This window comes from Peromyscus leucopus, chromosome 16_21 (genome assembly GCF_004664715.2).
Source record: "Peromyscus leucopus breed LL Stock chromosome 16_21, UCI_PerLeu_2.1, whole genome shotgun sequence".
Classification (NCBI taxonomy): domain Eukaryota; kingdom Metazoa; phylum Chordata; class Mammalia; order Rodentia; family Cricetidae; genus Peromyscus; species Peromyscus leucopus.
The window spans coordinates 30,347,865-30,364,635 of record NC_051084.1 but is presented as its reverse complement, the minus strand read 5'-3'; the positions used below and the strand labels follow the sequence as shown (position 1 = coordinate 30,364,635).

The following is a 16,771-nucleotide window of genomic DNA, read 5'->3' as shown; positions in this document are numbered from 1 at the left end:
GTGTTCTTAATCATGGAGGCATCTCTCTGGCCCCAGTATTTGTTTTTCAATCAGCCTTGTTGAGAGAGTGATAATTATTTCCAATATATACATTTTATTTTATAATTGTTTGTCTCAAATAAAATCCAAATACATTCTGAGAAGCTACCAGAACAGGCCTTATGTTTATTCTTATTTCATTTTCAAGTGATATAAAATGCTTTGGGCCTAGAGTATTTGCCACAGAAGAAAATTTATCTTCAAAAACTATTTCTGGCAGGACAAGATTACAACTAAAGAAATGTATTTATTTTAACGCCGAGGCACTATGTTCAGTACATAGTGATTCTGTGCATTGACTTCCACCTTTTCTGCAGTGGTTATCCATTTCTGCTCTCATGCTCTAACGGAGTTGGCCAAGGACATGTTTGCTGTGTGAATATCATAGACCCACTGGAATAACTCTTCATGCTCCAACAATAAACTTTTTTCTCATCTTAGTAATAACGTTGTTAACAGCTTAAATCTGGAGATCCAATTCCATTTTAACTAGCTTTAACAAAGCCCATATAGAAGTTTCCTATTAAGTCATCTAGGCAGTTTAGCATTGTTTAAATGCATCTGAAAAAAAGGGAGAATGCATTCAATGTAGACCATTCTTCAAATAAATCTCTTTGGAGACAATAGAATGTGTTAAGCAAGTGTTGGGACAAAGTTAGATGCTCCGGAAGCTTATGGTGGATTTTAGAACACATTGAGTTTTCTCATGAATTTTTGCTGAAAAAAACTGAAGCATTTTTCAGTGTATAGTAACCATGTTTAGAGATTATCAAACATGTGCCTACAAGTTAGAAACACGAAAAAGGAACCTGTCAGTCTTTTCAGATGTAGTTATTTTATGCTCTTACCAGCTAACACATGTGCATATCCTTTATGTTCTGATGTCTCACCCAACTGTTTTTTACTGAACACTTCAAGTCAGAGCTTAAAAGATTTTTAGAGTCAGAGCCCTCTGTCCTCCCCGAGGCTTCAAAATCAAAGTAAACAAATTAATTTATTTTTTCTTTGAGGATCAGAAAAATATTTTATTAAGCGGGATTATATTTATACTGATACATTTTAATGATCAAATGAATCTTAGCACTTCCTTGTCCTAGAAGCTATAATTTAATTTGTTTATAGTTTGTGTGTGTGTGTGTGTGTGTGTGTGTGTGTGTGTCCGCGCACGCACGTGTGCCTTATTTGTTTGCTTGATGCCCAGATTTTAAATGTAATTCTTTCATGGTCTATAATCAAGGATATGTTTTTAAATTTATAAATATTAATCTGGATGCCTTCAGATGCTTTAAAGCCTGTAAATATGACTTTATGGAAGAGAATGGGGCAAGCCTAGTTGGGTGGAGAGGGCTTAGATGGAGTACTGGAGATTGAATAGGATGAAAGTGCTTGATATAAATGCTGCACAAAGCTGGTGTTTTGTGCAATGAATGTGTGATTCTAAAGGGGATGAAGTCAGTATAAAAACATGTTTCTTGGGATTTATTAAAGAATGAGTAGTTTCAAACCATAATCTTAGCAAAGAAAATGCCTTAGCAGGTGACATACCTTTTCTGTTTCTAGTACCAACCCACATTAAAAAATAACATCTACTTCCTTAAAGGCAGGACAATTGTGTAGTCACTTTTTAAATTTTAGACATTATGCTATAGATGTTAGAGTCTCTCTAACTATTCAATATCTGACAATAACCTCTTTTGGAACTGAGATATTATAGAAAGTCAGGATCACAAAATGAGGAAAAACATCAAATGGAACCAGAATGTCTTCATTCAAATTCCATCTCTAATATTTAATAACTATGTCTTTTTGACATCCCAGTCTTAGTGTTTCCTCATCTAGTAAATGAAAATAATAGTAGCATTGTCTCGTAGGGTGGCCATGTGTCAATTTCTATTAGCACACCATGATGTTATCAATTATTATAGACTGTTACTATGCCTGGAACCAAAGTTCACATGTGTGCCTTTCAATATTGCTTTTATTCATGTCAGTCAGGGTTGTCAGAATTCAGGTCAACATTAAGACTCACAGACATGCCTTAGTCTTCATTGAATGAGTTTTTATAGATGGGTGTAAGAAAGGCAAGCTTGGCCATTCCCCTAAACAGCAATCCCAGCAGAAATAATTAACATGATAGTTCACACAAGCATTGGGAAACCATGCTTCTCCCATGTGAAAGAGCTGCATTAATGGGTTTACGGTTCATTTAAGCTCAGAATTTCCTTACAAACTGCATTCTTGGTGAATATCTTGCATCCAGAGTGAAGAGTGTAGATGTGTTTTATGAATACAGGTCATTGCGGTATTTTGACATATAAAGGTGAGAAGTGTACAACATAAAAAAGGACCGGCCTGTAGGTCTTCCTGAGTATCCCTCTAGGTTCTCACTAATTACAATGATGTAATTAAGACTTTTCCACCGGATATTCCAAACTCACACAGTAAGTTGTCAAGGAATTATGCCTCAAGCAATTCTCATTATGTGTTAGTCACTTTATGTGGTTGTAAAGAGACGCCATGACCAAGACAACTTATAAAAGAAAGCATTTAACTATAGGCTTGTTTACAGTTTCAGAGAGTAAGTCCCTGACCATCATGGTACAGAGCATACATAGCAGCAGATAGGCAGGCATGGCGCTAGAGCAGTAGCTGAGATCTTACATCTGATCCACAAGTTGGAGGCAGAAAGAGAGACACTGGGATATGTGGTCTTTTGAAACCTCAAAATCCCCTAATACCTTTTCCAACAAGGCCATACCTCATAATTCTTCCCAAAATATAATTTCACAAACTACAGCCCAACCATTCAAATACAGGAGCCTATGGAAGCCATTCTTGTTGAAACTACAACACATTATTTTTGTAGAAAACAGATATCCTTTATACACCAGTTACAGAGACAGAGGCTTGGCAGTTAAGAGGAAGAAGATATTTTTTTGTCATGATGAAGCTTCTAGGGGCAAGTCTTTTATCTGAAAGCATCTCAGAACCAGTCAAAATTGTATTGTGATTTAACAGAAATCTTATAGAACATACTACAAAGCATGGAAAATACACAGTAGTAAGAGGATGATAATACTGATGAAGACTTTGTAGTTGAGCATTATTTGGGTGTTTTAAAGACAGGACTTGGAATAAAATTTTATTAGACACAATCCCTTACTATTCACCTAGATATTTAAAAAGAGAGACCTCCAATTTCTGTCATGGCTTAGACACTATTTGACTACCAAGAACTTTATGGTGTCACTAAAGGACTATTGTGCTCAGTTATTTTTGGAAACCACATCAGTTTAGTGAGAAGATGCACAATTCCCCAATCAAAAGAAAACACAAGTGTCTTCTTTTTGTCTGCAGTAAGTGGCACATGTTGATTCACTCTAGAAGACTGCTTAGGTCTGAGTAGAGTCCTCTTGGAAAAATTAATGAAATTATCATCTTCTTTTTGGCACGATGAATAGGAAACTTCCCCTCCTCTCTCCTTCCCTCCCTCCCCCCTCTCTCTCCCGCTTTCCCTCCCTCCCCCTCCATCTCTCTCTCTCTCTCTCTCTCTCTCTCTCTCTCTCTCTCTCTCTCTCTCTCTCTCTCTCTTTGTGTATGTATACAATGTTTACGTATTACATGAGTTTTGAGAATAGGGAAGACATTCAGGATCATAATTGATACCTTGCTCAGTTCTCCATCTAGCTCAGAAGAGAGTGCTAGCAGATGTCAGAGAGAAGAGCCTCTCTGCAGCCAACATTTCAGGTTATATTTGCCCTCAGAATTTTCAGTTAATGCAAGTGCTATATAATAGAGATCCCATAGACTGGAATTTTAAAGTCTGGTTGGTTTGCTCTCCTAGGCATTTGGAATAAGTCAACAATCTTGTACTGCACAGGTGATTTTAAGGACATTTTGTTCAATAAGTTGACTATGGATACCAAAGCCCTGTATTACCTCACTCGAATTTACCTTTGTCTTTACATAGAGAGCTCTATCAAATCTTTTTCTTAAAAGATTTTTCATAAAATTAGATCTGAATAAAAAAAGGATTTTAAATTATGTTTTGCAGGCATCCAGTTGTACATATTTTTTCTCCATGAATAGACCCACTGCATGGGCACTCAATGAAATTTCCTACCATTATCTTGGCTTGCTTTGCCCATTGCTTATGATTTGGCTAATAGCTCAGAGGTACACATCTCAGTACACATACTTCACAAATGTGAAATGTGTTTAACAAGGTCTGGAAGTTTCCCTCATAAAATAACAGTATTCTCTGAACAATTGTCCTAATCTGCTGTCTGCAAAAGGAGTCTTCATGCTCTCCAGGGGGCATAATTTTTCCTGTGGTTTTTCTGAGTCATGTGGAACAGAAGGTTTTCCTATAACCATTTAAGGTTTTAAAGTCAAAGGATTTTTCAGAGACCAGGCTGAGAGATTATGATGGCACAGGTAGGGGCTTACTGATTAAGTGGAGGAAGAAGACAAGCCAGTTCCCACACTGTGAGGCCTGGGTTGAACTTGAACTTCCTTCCTCCTCTGTCTGTCTAGAGATATCACTTACATGGAGAAATCAAAGGGATAGGAAGCCCATCTAGTCTATCCATGGTAATATGACAAAGTCAAAAAGAAGACAAGAAAAAGTAAGTTTTGGGGGTGAGAAGGTCAAAGCCACTGATGAGAGCTTGAGTGACAGTTGGTCCCTAAGATCTTCTTTTATGGAAGAATCTATGATGATGTGGAATCCATATCACAAAGCCAGTGTTTTCATGTTTGAGGGATGTCATTACTCAGTATCCTAAAATATTATTTCACTCATTGGAAAACCTTGTTTTGTCCTGTTCTGGGTTTGGAAAGTACTGTCCACGTTTTACTGAACACCAGGGGGCTATTTATTATTAGTTTTTCAGAATTTCATTTGACCAGGTTTTGATCATCTTCATTCTCCCTTCTCCAAGTTTTCCCAGAACCACTTTTCTCCCTGATGAATTCTGTGTCCTGTTTGTATCTTTGCTTCCCCCATTAAGGTCAATTTGTGTTTCCCACATATTTGCAGATGCATGATCTTGTGTATGAGCCTAGTTTATCAGGGGCTGCACTCTTAGCAAAAATCAACTTCCTCTCTTGGTAACTAATGATTGTCAGTAACTCCTTAGAGGGTGAACTTCATGAAAAACTAGTCTCACCATGCTGTAATTTTGTCCTGACATGGCCTTATGTAGGCCTTGTCTATGCTTTCATGCTAGCTGGGAATTCATATGTGAGGCTCCATGCTGTGTTCTAAAGACACTATTTCCTTGCAATCATCTACTTTCTCTGACTCTTTAGCTAATTATATACCCTTGTTTGCCTTTGGAGGAGGGGTACAACAATTATCTTTTCTTAAGAACTGATCATTCTGCACTTTATTTTTCTCTGCACCTTGATCAGTTGTGACCCTCAATGTTCATCATCATCTACTGCAAATGGAAACTTCTCTGATGAGGTCTGAGAGGTGTCTTTATGGGTATAGTTATAAGTCATTAAGAGCCAATTTATTACTATGTCCATTTGGCAGGATAATTCTAGCAGATTCTTGTCCATAGTCTATGACCTATCTAGCCACAGTTTCTTGGGTTGATAATGATGCTAGATATGGGTTTCATGTGGAGCAAGCCTTAAGTCTTTATCATTGGATGTCACAACATTTGTGCCACCATTGTTCCAGTGGTCACGTCTTCCCTGGCCAGCCATTCTCATAGTTCACCAGGTTCATGACTGAGTGTGATTACTGATTATATATTTTTTTTAACCTCTGGTACTGTTCATAGTATTTCCTAGCACTATGAAAGCTAACCAGTTGGGATGAAGCTTCCAGGTTAGTACCAGCTTGATTCTTCTCTGAGCATGTCTTCAGCAAAAGGTCTTATCATCAAGCTCTGGAAGATAACTAAATGCATTGGCAAAAGCATATGATTTTTTTTTTGGCGGGGGTGGGTCTTAAGTCCACACTTAAGCCACAGTCCAACAACTCCAAAAAAGTGACCCATTCCTGGCACTGGGGTTTTAATGAAAAAAATTACAAAAGGGAAGATTTAGTTTTGTAATCTGCTGGTAGTTTAACAATGACTCCTGCTATTCTATTTTAAATTTAATAGTTTTATAAGGCTGTGTGCAGATGCAGAAGCCACCTAATGTCCTTCAAGATCAGAAGTGCTCAATGGCACAGACACATTAGTCAGGCAGTGAGTTCCAGGTTCAGTTAGAAACCCTGTCTCAGAATATAAGGTAGGGAATGGTAGAGGAAGATGATGACAACCAATGTCTACACAAACAATACACACACTCTCACAAATACACACACACACACACACACACACACACACACACATCTGCCTCCTCTAAAACACTTGTGAGTACATAAATTCCTGTGTAGTGTTTGGCAAACATTTGTCCTTTTTGCCTTATACACAGGTTTCACTGTTGCGACTTTAATAAATAAAATATATAGTATGTAAAACAGTATTTATACAAATATATATGCATGTGTTGTTGCCAAATATTGCTGTCTTTAAAATCACATATTTTTGGTGTTACCTTTTCACAGGTCTCAGGCTTGGCAAATTGTGGAGCTAATTAAATTTTCTTGTAGGAAGCAGCCAGCGAGACCACAGCCCCAGGCGCATAACCTCAGCTCCTTACTCCACCTCACTTACTTATTCTGTGTGTGAGATGAAGCTCTTAGAGCTGCAGAGCTAGAGCATCCAGGCCAGCAGCTGCTGATGGGTTTCAGTAACTACACAGAGGCAGTGTCTGAGCCTCAGCCCTGACAGCTCCTATCACAGAGGGGTGACAGTGGAGGCACATCTCCCCATGTGAGTTGGCTGCAGATGACAATCTGCCAAGCTAAAATAATTGAAAAAGCATTGGTTGTATAAAAATGAATCGACTTGGCTTAGCTCTAAGGTATTTTGAAAAATTCTAGGAATGCCACTCCATGTCTCTTGAGATTGTTTACATGAATAGCATCCTGGACAATTAACAAACGAAATCATCTGGGGGAAAGGTATTTTTTTTTTAGCAATTTCACGAGTATATCTGTGTCATTAAGCAACTTGCCAGTCTTTATAGGTTGCAAAGGTAATGCTATGTGATAATAATAAACTTTCTGGCAGCTAATCTACTGATTTCTTACATCTATTACTTTATCTTCAATAAACTTTTTTTTAATTAACTGATTGGATGAAAATAATTAAGCCATTTCCCTAGGTTTCCCAAAAAGAAATCTGGACTTTAAACTCAATTTTATTTGAACCCTCCATTCTTTCTTTATTAGCAGTCTCTATAGTAGAATAACATTTCTGTGTTAAGACAGAGACCCACTTAAGTGTAATTATTTAATGCTCAAAAAAAGTGATATATGTGTATGTCTGCACTGTGTGTGTGGGGGTGTGTGGGTGTGCATCTTTCTTGCAAACAAAGAGAAAAAAAATTATCCTTCTGAAACAACACATTAAATAAATCTCTAAAAATAATGGGATAGAATGATGCAGATGATTACATACCAATTTGTAAATAAAAATTAGTTCATTCAATTTTTGGGTCAAAGTAAAAAAAAAAGTGTCACTGTCAGCTTCTACATCCTCAAACTGTACATTCCTAACTGCTTTTTAAATAGTGGCTTTTTTCTTCATTCTTTTCTACAGTTGGACAGTGTCACCTCCCTGATCCAGGCAGCCAAAAATTTAATGAATGCTGTGGTGCAAACAGTGAAAATGTCGTACATTGCTTCCACCAAGATCATCCGCGTCCAGAGTTCTGCAGGGCCCCGCCACCCGGTTGTCATGTGGAGAATGAAGGCTCCGGCAAAGAAGCCCTTGATTAAAAGAGAGAAGCCAGAAGAAACATGTGCCGCTGTCAGAAGAGGCTCAGCAAAGAAAAAGATCCACCCCGTTCAAGTCATGAGTGAATTTCGAGGGAGACAAGTCTACTGAGGCTCTAGTCCACTCCAGTGCCCATTGCCACACCCCAGGCCAACCGCACTGCTTTATTTCACAGTTCATTGGTTCTTTAATTTCACTAAGTTTCAGAGTTAAGCTCACAAATAACATAAAGCATTGGGGTTAAGCCACTGTGCACGGTGTGTATTTGGGGTCCTGTCTCTGTCATCTCTCTATAGCCAGCACAGCCCAGTTAAGTTGCAGGTAGTACCTAGGGAATACAATTCACAAGTGTCATTTGAGCCTTGCCCTTCACAGGGAAGAGCTCATGTTCATTATGAAATGAATACAAGAGACAAAGTGAGTTCTGCTTACCCAGAAATGTTTGTGCCCACACATTCTTGATCTTTGTGAAGGAAGACACTGTCATAAGCTTTCCCCTTCTGCTTTTCATTAGACACAAGAGACTTTATCAACTATTTTCCCAATTAGTGTCCATACTTTAACAGATCTAACCTAGTACCTAACCTGGCAGAAATGTGCTGTTCTTGCCATAGGAAAAAAAAATTTCAATTTCTAGATCTCCCTACCCATTGGTAGTTGGTTAGTTGACTGTAACCAAATGCGCATGGTCAAGCTTCTTAGTTGGTTTTGAAAGTCAGGCATGTTGTTAAAGAAGTGCTTTGGTGACACACCAAGGCTCCAAGGACTTTGGAGGCTCTTTGCACCTTTGATTTCTACTTTGTTCGGAAGTTCTGTACTCTTAGTGTTGGGCCAACCTCAGCACACATATGTAGAGTTGGAAAAATGAATTTGTTTTTGTTGATTTGTTTGTTCAGTACTTGGATTCAAACAGCATTGCACATGCTAGGCAAGTGGTCTGCTCTTGAGCTACACACCCAGCCCTTCTGTTAGAGAAATGAGACACTGAATTATAGCGCAGAGTAAGTCTATACAATAGAGGAAACCAAAGGAATTTTGCATGATTCTAAAAATCTCCTTGTATCCATTTGCAATTGTCATTATAACAAAAGACCAGTTTGCAAAGCCTTTTGACACTGAATGAAATCTACCACCCAACAATGAAGCTGAATTAATGACAATGAGTTTGGAGTGATTTTAATAACCACCTTTCAGTGAACGACACTGGGGTTATTTTATATGTCCATTGACTATGGTTAACTATAGCTGAGTTTATGATGGACTCTGTAGTAGTCTAAGAGAGTGGAACATAACAGTGATATCCCTTTTTCTTTCCATCACTTACCTCTCCCTTTTATCTTCCTCTCTTTCTTCACACTGTGCTGTATATCAGCTGTGTTGCAGGGGTGAAGCTTCAGTTTCCTCATGCCATGCTCAAAGATTGTCTCTCCCTTTATTTCATTTTACTGTATCAGAATTCTTCTATAATGAAGCTCTTCACTTTTACAACACTGCCCTTGAAGAGTCATTTTGACACTTTCAATTTGTCAATTAATATTTCTATATGTAACATAAGTTGGTGTTAAGAGGACCACTTGAACATGAAGCAAAAGGAATTATAAAGGTTGGGAATTCTTTGTGCAATCTCTTGAACAAAAAAGAAAAGAAGGTTTAGCAGATGATTCTGTTATTGAGGTGAATATTAACTCTTTTAATATGTTGAATTATTTCATTCTTCCAAAGTGCTGGGGTGGTTGCCTGGGATCTCTACAAAACTTTGTAGGGCCTAGGAGGAATCCCTATGTTTCTTCTGTCATCTTGCCCTAAGGATTTGCCCATAATAATTATTCTGAACAAAGTATGCTTTCATAATGAGAGGCAGAATTCAGTCTTCCAGGTAATGCTGGCTTTCAATGTTACCTGCACAAATGAGACAAACAAAGAGCCACTGCTATTGAAATGCTACCGTAGGGTTCTATACTCAGTGGAGAGCAATTTTAGCATGGACTTCTCTTGGGTACAATGCAGATTTATAATTTGGGGAACAATGAATTTCCTAAAAATATACAAAAACAACCTCATATAGGCCAGAATCACAAATCTTTGCAAAATCCAGGGTTCCTCTTGTCCCACATGATCCTTCTACATACTGGAATTTAGAATGAACTATTGGAAGAAAATAATAACAACAGAAATCATTTTAAATGATGCAAATATCGGATAACTTGACCCAAAATGAGATATAATCAAGGCCTTCACTTTGGTACAGTATTCTAGCTAAGCTCCAAACAAACAGCTATAATTAAACAAAACAATAAAATGTTTGACTTGGTGAATGCCCACGGAGTACATTTTTTTTTGTAGCAATCTAAGGTGTAATAAAAACAAGAGGTGTAAAGCTGAGAAGGACACCTGTCTACCTGAGAAACACCTGCAGCAACAGTATATTAGCTGGATTCAAACAATGGGTGACACGAACATCTACAGACGAAGAACTTGTGGAAGAGTGCTTGCAAATGTTTACAGCAGAGAGCACAATTAGATAAGTCTGGACAATAAGTATTCTCTCTATATATTAATATGGAGGCATTTCTTCTGCCAGGGAATGCTGGGAAATCTTTAAGGAGAGTGATAACTTGATAACTTAGTGTACACCTTTTGAAATCAGACCATTTTGATTGATTTTGCTAGTGAAAGCTCACCTGTCCTTTGTAGTAAAATTAATTCCCATCCTCTTACTTAGAAAAGTGCACTTGGAAAGAAGTTTTATACTATCTACAAGGACAGCTGCATCTCTACTTCACCACCTACATTGTTGCCAAGTGTGTTGTTAGATTCAAAGTAGTCTAGATTCAGAATAATTCAGAAAATACTCATGAAGTCATCAAACATAAAAGTTGATAAATACAAATTCCATCTTTTAACTAAATAAAAATGTTAGGGAATAGTATTTCTTTCTATTGAAGTTTCTAGAAATTTTTGAGTATCTCAGGAAATTAGGAAAGCATCCAATTTCAAGCTATACTGTCAATCATTCTTCTCTGTTTCTCTTGTGATATGAGTGTGACCTCTGAATGTGCTAGGAGATACATTATAGTCCTAATATTCCCACATGCCATCTGAGATTGAGAAATCTTGTAACATAAATATAACACATCCGCTCCTCATGAAGTCTCTTCCTCACATAGGATAAGGAACCTGCAACTGAACACAGAGGCCTATTCTTGTAACCTTTCACTGCAGACTAATTTCAAAGATCAATTTTTAACTCATTATAAATGGAAAACCTAAAACTGTGAATATGTAATGAAGTTCCCACTGGGGTTTTCAAGTCTCTTAATACTAATGTTCCCCAGATTCAACAGCAAGCTGCTGAAGATACTAGGCTTTGACAATGGGAAAGATGATCTCGGGTTCTTAAACCTTCACTTTGGAGACTAGAGAGATGGCTTGGGCAGTAATTGCTTGCAATGCTAAAGGAGCTCTGGCTTCTGAGTACCTACACCCACATAAAAAAATCCAGATAATAGGATAACCTTGTAATTCTGGTGCCAGAGAGAGAGGGTTCCTAGCACTCTCTGGCCAACATGGCCAGCCAAATATGCAAGCTCCAGGTTCAATGGGAGTCTCTGTCTCAAAAGAGTAAGGTAGAGTGATTGAGGAAAATAACCAATGCTGACACCTGGACTCCACATCCATTCACTTCTATTAACGTGCACCAACACACACACAAACACACACACACACACCACCACCACCACCACCACCACCTCACTTTCTAGGTGATCTTATCTTACATAAGTGAGCACTCAGTATCTTCTTAACTGACTATAATGTCTACTAGATGACAAAGTCAAGCTAACCCATCCAAGCAAACTCCAGTTATTGTCACTGGTCAAATACGAAGCACCCAGTAATTTCCCCTCCCTTTTTTTCCTAGTAGGTTACCCTATATGTAAATAGACTAACATATTTTTGGGGACTTTAGTTAAAGTTATAGTTTAATTTCCACCAGAGTCATTTCTTCAGCCTTCCTACTTCCCCAAACACGCTTATCTTCTTTGGTGTCTCATTTTGATGCTAGGGATTGTAGTTCCCATGGATACAGACTTCTGTACTGAGGCAATGTGAGAGAAATGAGATCCGAGAATTTTCCTGGTGAAATCGACCATTCTGTTTTAGTATTGTAATAAGCAGTTCTCTGGGTGGACAAAATAGGCACCAGAACCTGAATTTGAATGAAATCCACATGTTTTAATCAGCCCATCCTTGGTTAAGGCAGCCTTCCAAATATACTGTCAGTGATCAAATGGCCATTTTTGTTGCAAAGTCAGAAATGGTTCAGTGATTAGAAAATCAAATGCACCTGGATAAAAAGAGTATAGCTTGCACAGGATTTCAATGTTTTCAGGGAAAAAAATGGCTGCAGCATCGGATATATTTACCTGTATATCACACATCAGGAGACAACATTTATTCACAGGAAAGGTCTGCATCTTCTTTTATGGCTCTTTCCACCTGGTTATTGCTAAGTTTCAAACCCTGGGACTAGTGGCCGAAGTGCCTATTTAACATAACATATTAACTTGGATGCCAGCTTCCCCAGCATCCCTCAGTGGCCACCTGTTACAGGGTTCGGCTGGTATATCCTGGCCCCTGCCCTTTACCCTGACTTCTCTAGCCCAGAGGTGGGGCTGTCCTACCCCCAGCTGCCCTTCCTTATATTATTCAACATTTTGGTTTCCCTGTTCTCTTTTGGGGACTCCTGGCTGCTGCACCTGGTTCCCCTGTCCCCCCTTCTCCTTTCCCCTCCCTCCTCTCTCATCACATGACTCAGGGTCATGTCCTTGCCTCTGACTATGTTCTCCCTGTATCTACAATAAACCTTTTCCATCATATCTAGGAGTGATCATGTCCTTTCCTTCTTTATGTCCTTTTCCCCCATTCAGTTATAGAAAGTTTAAGATCAGGATTTTGTGTGTTACCACAAGATAACACATGATGTATGTGCAGAGTAGTCAGAGTTTTCATTTTTGAGCCATTGAGTCAAATTGGGAAAGAGAACATGGATGCTATTAAAAGGGTGCGTGTAACAGAATGTGTCCTAAAGTTAAGTTTATAGATACTACCCTAGATATTTAAAAGATAAAGAATTAGAATGAGAGGCCTAAATAATTCTTCTTTTCTTAAGCAATTCACATAAAAAGAACTTTTTTTCTTAAAATAAATATGAAATGGGTTAAAATATGAATCATTTTACAAATGAATACACCCTCATAAATTTCATAAAGTACAAATAACCATTCCTTGAACAATCCAAAATAAAGAAGGTAACACTAACAGAAATACTACCTTCAACCAGTACCCACCCAGAGAGACTCTCATCTGTAGGTAGTAGGTGCTCTGTGGGTCTAACCCTCTTGTCTGTCATGGGAGGGTGGATTGCTCATGCTATCTTATGGCATCCCCACTCCTGTGGGAAACTGTTTCCACTGGGAACAAAATACCAGGAGGAAATAAGTGTAGACAGACTATTTCTAAAGAAACATGAGTAAAGAAAGACCAGAGGGAGGGGAAGGAATGTGAATGTTATTTGCAGAAATATATAACTTTTATAGACAGTGTGTGATGGAGATGGGGAGAGTTTGGGATTCTATGAAGATTAAGTGGACTCATTCTGAGGAAGATTTAAAGATTTTTAAGGGTAGAATTGGACATTTGTCTTGATGTCTTGTTAGTTTGGTAAGGTCATGTCAGAGGCAAAAAAAAATGATCTAGATAGGTCTTGACTATGATTTAGTAATGTTTTATGCAGTGTTTCTCAATGCTTTAAGAAGCATACATTTAACCATTCCTCAGGCTGATGCAAGTCTATCTTTGGTCCAACACCCAGCAGCATTTCCACCCACTCATCTAACAACTATTCCTTAAGTAGCTTTGATGCTCCAAGCACTGTTCTATGTTCTGAGGTCACAGCAGCTGACAAAGCCATGGTCTATGTTCTAGTGTCAGCTCTGCTACATGACAACTATCACCTGTATCATACTCTCAGTAATCTTATAGGAGGTACATCAACTCCACCTCACAAGTAAGAGAAATGGAGGATTACAAATGATGATCTTGTTTAGAGATTGGCTTTATTTTGTTTTATTGCATTTCGAGTTCTACGCTAAGCCCTCATACCAGCCAAGCTGTTCGTGAAATTAGTCTAAAATTTTCAGTTGCTAACAATGTGATACACATTTTCAAATCATGGCTGTTTTCTGTGAAGAAGAGGGGGAAAAGGGAAATGTTTCAAAATTATTAATGCTTAGCCTACATCACCCAAGGAAAATAGGAGTCATATAAATACTAAGCTGCATAGCGTTACCTCCCAGAGCTGGATATAGAACATGATGGTATAAGAATGTCTATATATATTTTGATTCTTTGATATCCAGGCACATTGTTTATGTTATTGTAGAAGGGAAAGCTTCCATGGAAATATCCTCATCAGCACTTGTTCATCATTAGTCAGTGAAAACCCATTTGGGCAATATTTCTTTATCCTTTTCCTGCTGGTATATAGATTTAAACCTGTGGGTTGCAAAAGGTTAAGTCAACTGTTCATCAAATAAGGTAGTTTTCCTGAACTTCAGACTTAAACTGTAGTTAACATGTTCTCTTCTTTGTACACAAAATGTATGTGTAGTGCATGTGCCCAACTACAGGTAAACTGAGTCCTTTGGCTGCCCATAATACTCTCTGGAGTCTGAAGGCCCGCCTTTTTTGCCTGTTTCTGGACCAGTTTCCAGATCTTGGGACCTAGAGAGTTAACTGCATTTCTGATTCTTCTTATGATAAAACCACAGAAGTTTTCTCAAACTAGGAATGCGTTTCTTTGACTCCTCACTCTTGTTCCTGATTTTCATGATAATCCTTTTCAGCTGCAGGTGCAGGAATTCCACAAGGAAAGAATTGTCCTTTAAGTAAGCACACATCCTCAAAAATCACATCTAATTACCTCCTAGAACAAGCAAACACCACTTAAATAATGTTAGCAGAATGGTCCTCCTGCTTCCATTTCAATTGGTGTATTTTCTAATCCTAATGGTTTCTACCCTGGGCATGTTTCAGAGGGATGCTTATGTTTAGTCCTGGGTATTTGTTTGTAAAGGTCTGTTGCCTCTCTTTAAATACTTTAAAGGCTCATTTCAATAGTTATATCCCTAGTTCAGAAACTTGTGGACATTTTGTTTGCTTTTTTTGTTTTTTCCCTATTTGGAGAGCCAGAGATTTGGCAGCCCCAGGCAAACCCTTGGTGTCTGATATCAGCGTGTTATCTTTGTAACTGACCTGACTCTCTCTCTTTGTATTATGCCCTAAGAGTGCAGCTTATCTGAGTGGCTTTCTTTGACCTTGGCCTGTCAGTATCAGATTTGGACCAGAATGCTTACTCAAAAACAAAGGAGTATCTCTGAGATGTTAGTGCATCCTCTCAGTTAAACAGAATTTTCCTCCTTCCCAAGGCTTTAAGTATAGAATTAACTTTACAATAGACTGCAGAGAAAGTATTCCATTGCCTGCCAAACCTTCTGTCATGAGAGTTTTCTATTCTTCCATGTTGGTAAACAGTGTATCCATGGGGAATAAATAACAGCACTTCAGCAACTGTCTGATGGGGGTAAGATGTGCTGTTGGTGTGGTTGAAGCTTCTTTTTATATCCTGTGGTTCTTCCAGAGAGCATTTTCCAAATGACAGCATCATCTGTCCTCTGTAGCTGCAGCTAACAAGCCCAGAAAACAGAGCTGGATAGATGCTTTCTCCAAATTTAGTGCTTAAGAGTTGAGGATGAAAACAAAATTTTCCTTGGAAAAACTATGTGATTAAATAGTAATTAAAAGTTCTAGTGAAAGATCTTCAGGATCTTTCATTTTAGTTTGCATTTTAATTATGATTACTTGCTTTACGTACTTTTGCAAGCAATGACTTAATAGCTTAAACTTAGTGACATCTCTGCTGAAATATGCACATTGTAACTTAGGATAAAGACAGCCTTGAGAGAGCCTAGGTGAAATGAAATTGGTCAACAATAGTCCCCTTCATTGCAGAAATACCTTGAGAACTCCACTGGGTACCATCTGAAGTATTTTTAAACCATTTTGTTTGTATCTCTCCCCTTGCTGTGTAGAGGCAGAGTGAGGCTGGTGAACTGCCTATTATAGTAATGGACAATTCAAAGCAGTTTTGTGTTTTAGCTACAGATAAAGTCTGGCAAAAAGCACTGTAGACCTTTTTGATCCATCTTGGTCTTTAAAGCCATTCTCACCAATCAATAAAATACTTCTGTGGAGTAGGAAGTGATCTATAATACCCAGAACATTGACACAGAAGACCGGATACTCCTTGTTTGAAGTTCTGCATGTTGTTATTTTTGTGTGTGTGTGTGTGTTTAATTGAAGTAATTGATTGATTGATTGTTCTCCTTATGCTCTGGGTTGTGCTATTAATACATGTAACACTGGGTTGGATTTGAAGTTATATAGTATGAGTTATGCATTCACTTGATTTCTCATTTCTACACTTGTCATTTTGTAGTTCATTACAAAATTGCTCAACTGATAATTAAACCAGGTACATTAAAGGAATAAAACTGAAAGTATTGGTTATTCATTTTGTCTTCGTGTTTGGTGGCAGGTATCTTGGATGGGTCAAACTGTGTGTTTCTAATTGATGAGCTTTTTCTCACATTCTTATCACACTCCTGGTAAATATTTTTAGAAGCTGTTTCATACACTCATGGAGGTCTGTCTGTCAGGACCAAATATTTAGTTTAGCTCATCTCTTGTGGTCTCATTTATCCATTAGGCTTGGACATCAGGCATGGCTTCATTGTGTGTCCACGCAATTCAAAAGTTATTCTGTC

General features: G+C 38.1%; 1 protein-coding gene across 3 annotated transcripts in view; it reads left to right on the top strand.

Annotated features, from left to right (window-relative positions):
* Positions 1 to 16,504, top strand: part of Ctnna3 (catenin alpha 3) — a 1,489,259-nt gene extending 1,472,755 nt beyond the window's left edge. For 2 of the 3 annotated variants that reach the window (XM_037199948.1, XM_037199947.1), the window contains exon 19: positions 7,710 to 16,504. In XM_037199948.1, the coding sequence (XP_037055843.1) occupies positions 7,710 to 7,997 (288 nt within the window). In that variant the 3' untranslated portion in view covers positions 7,998 to 16,504. The remainder of the gene's footprint in view (positions 1 to 7,709) is intronic. The other variant, XM_028881063.2, reaches the window with a different exon arrangement.
* The last annotated feature ends 267 nt before the right edge of the window (positions 16,505 to 16,771 follow it).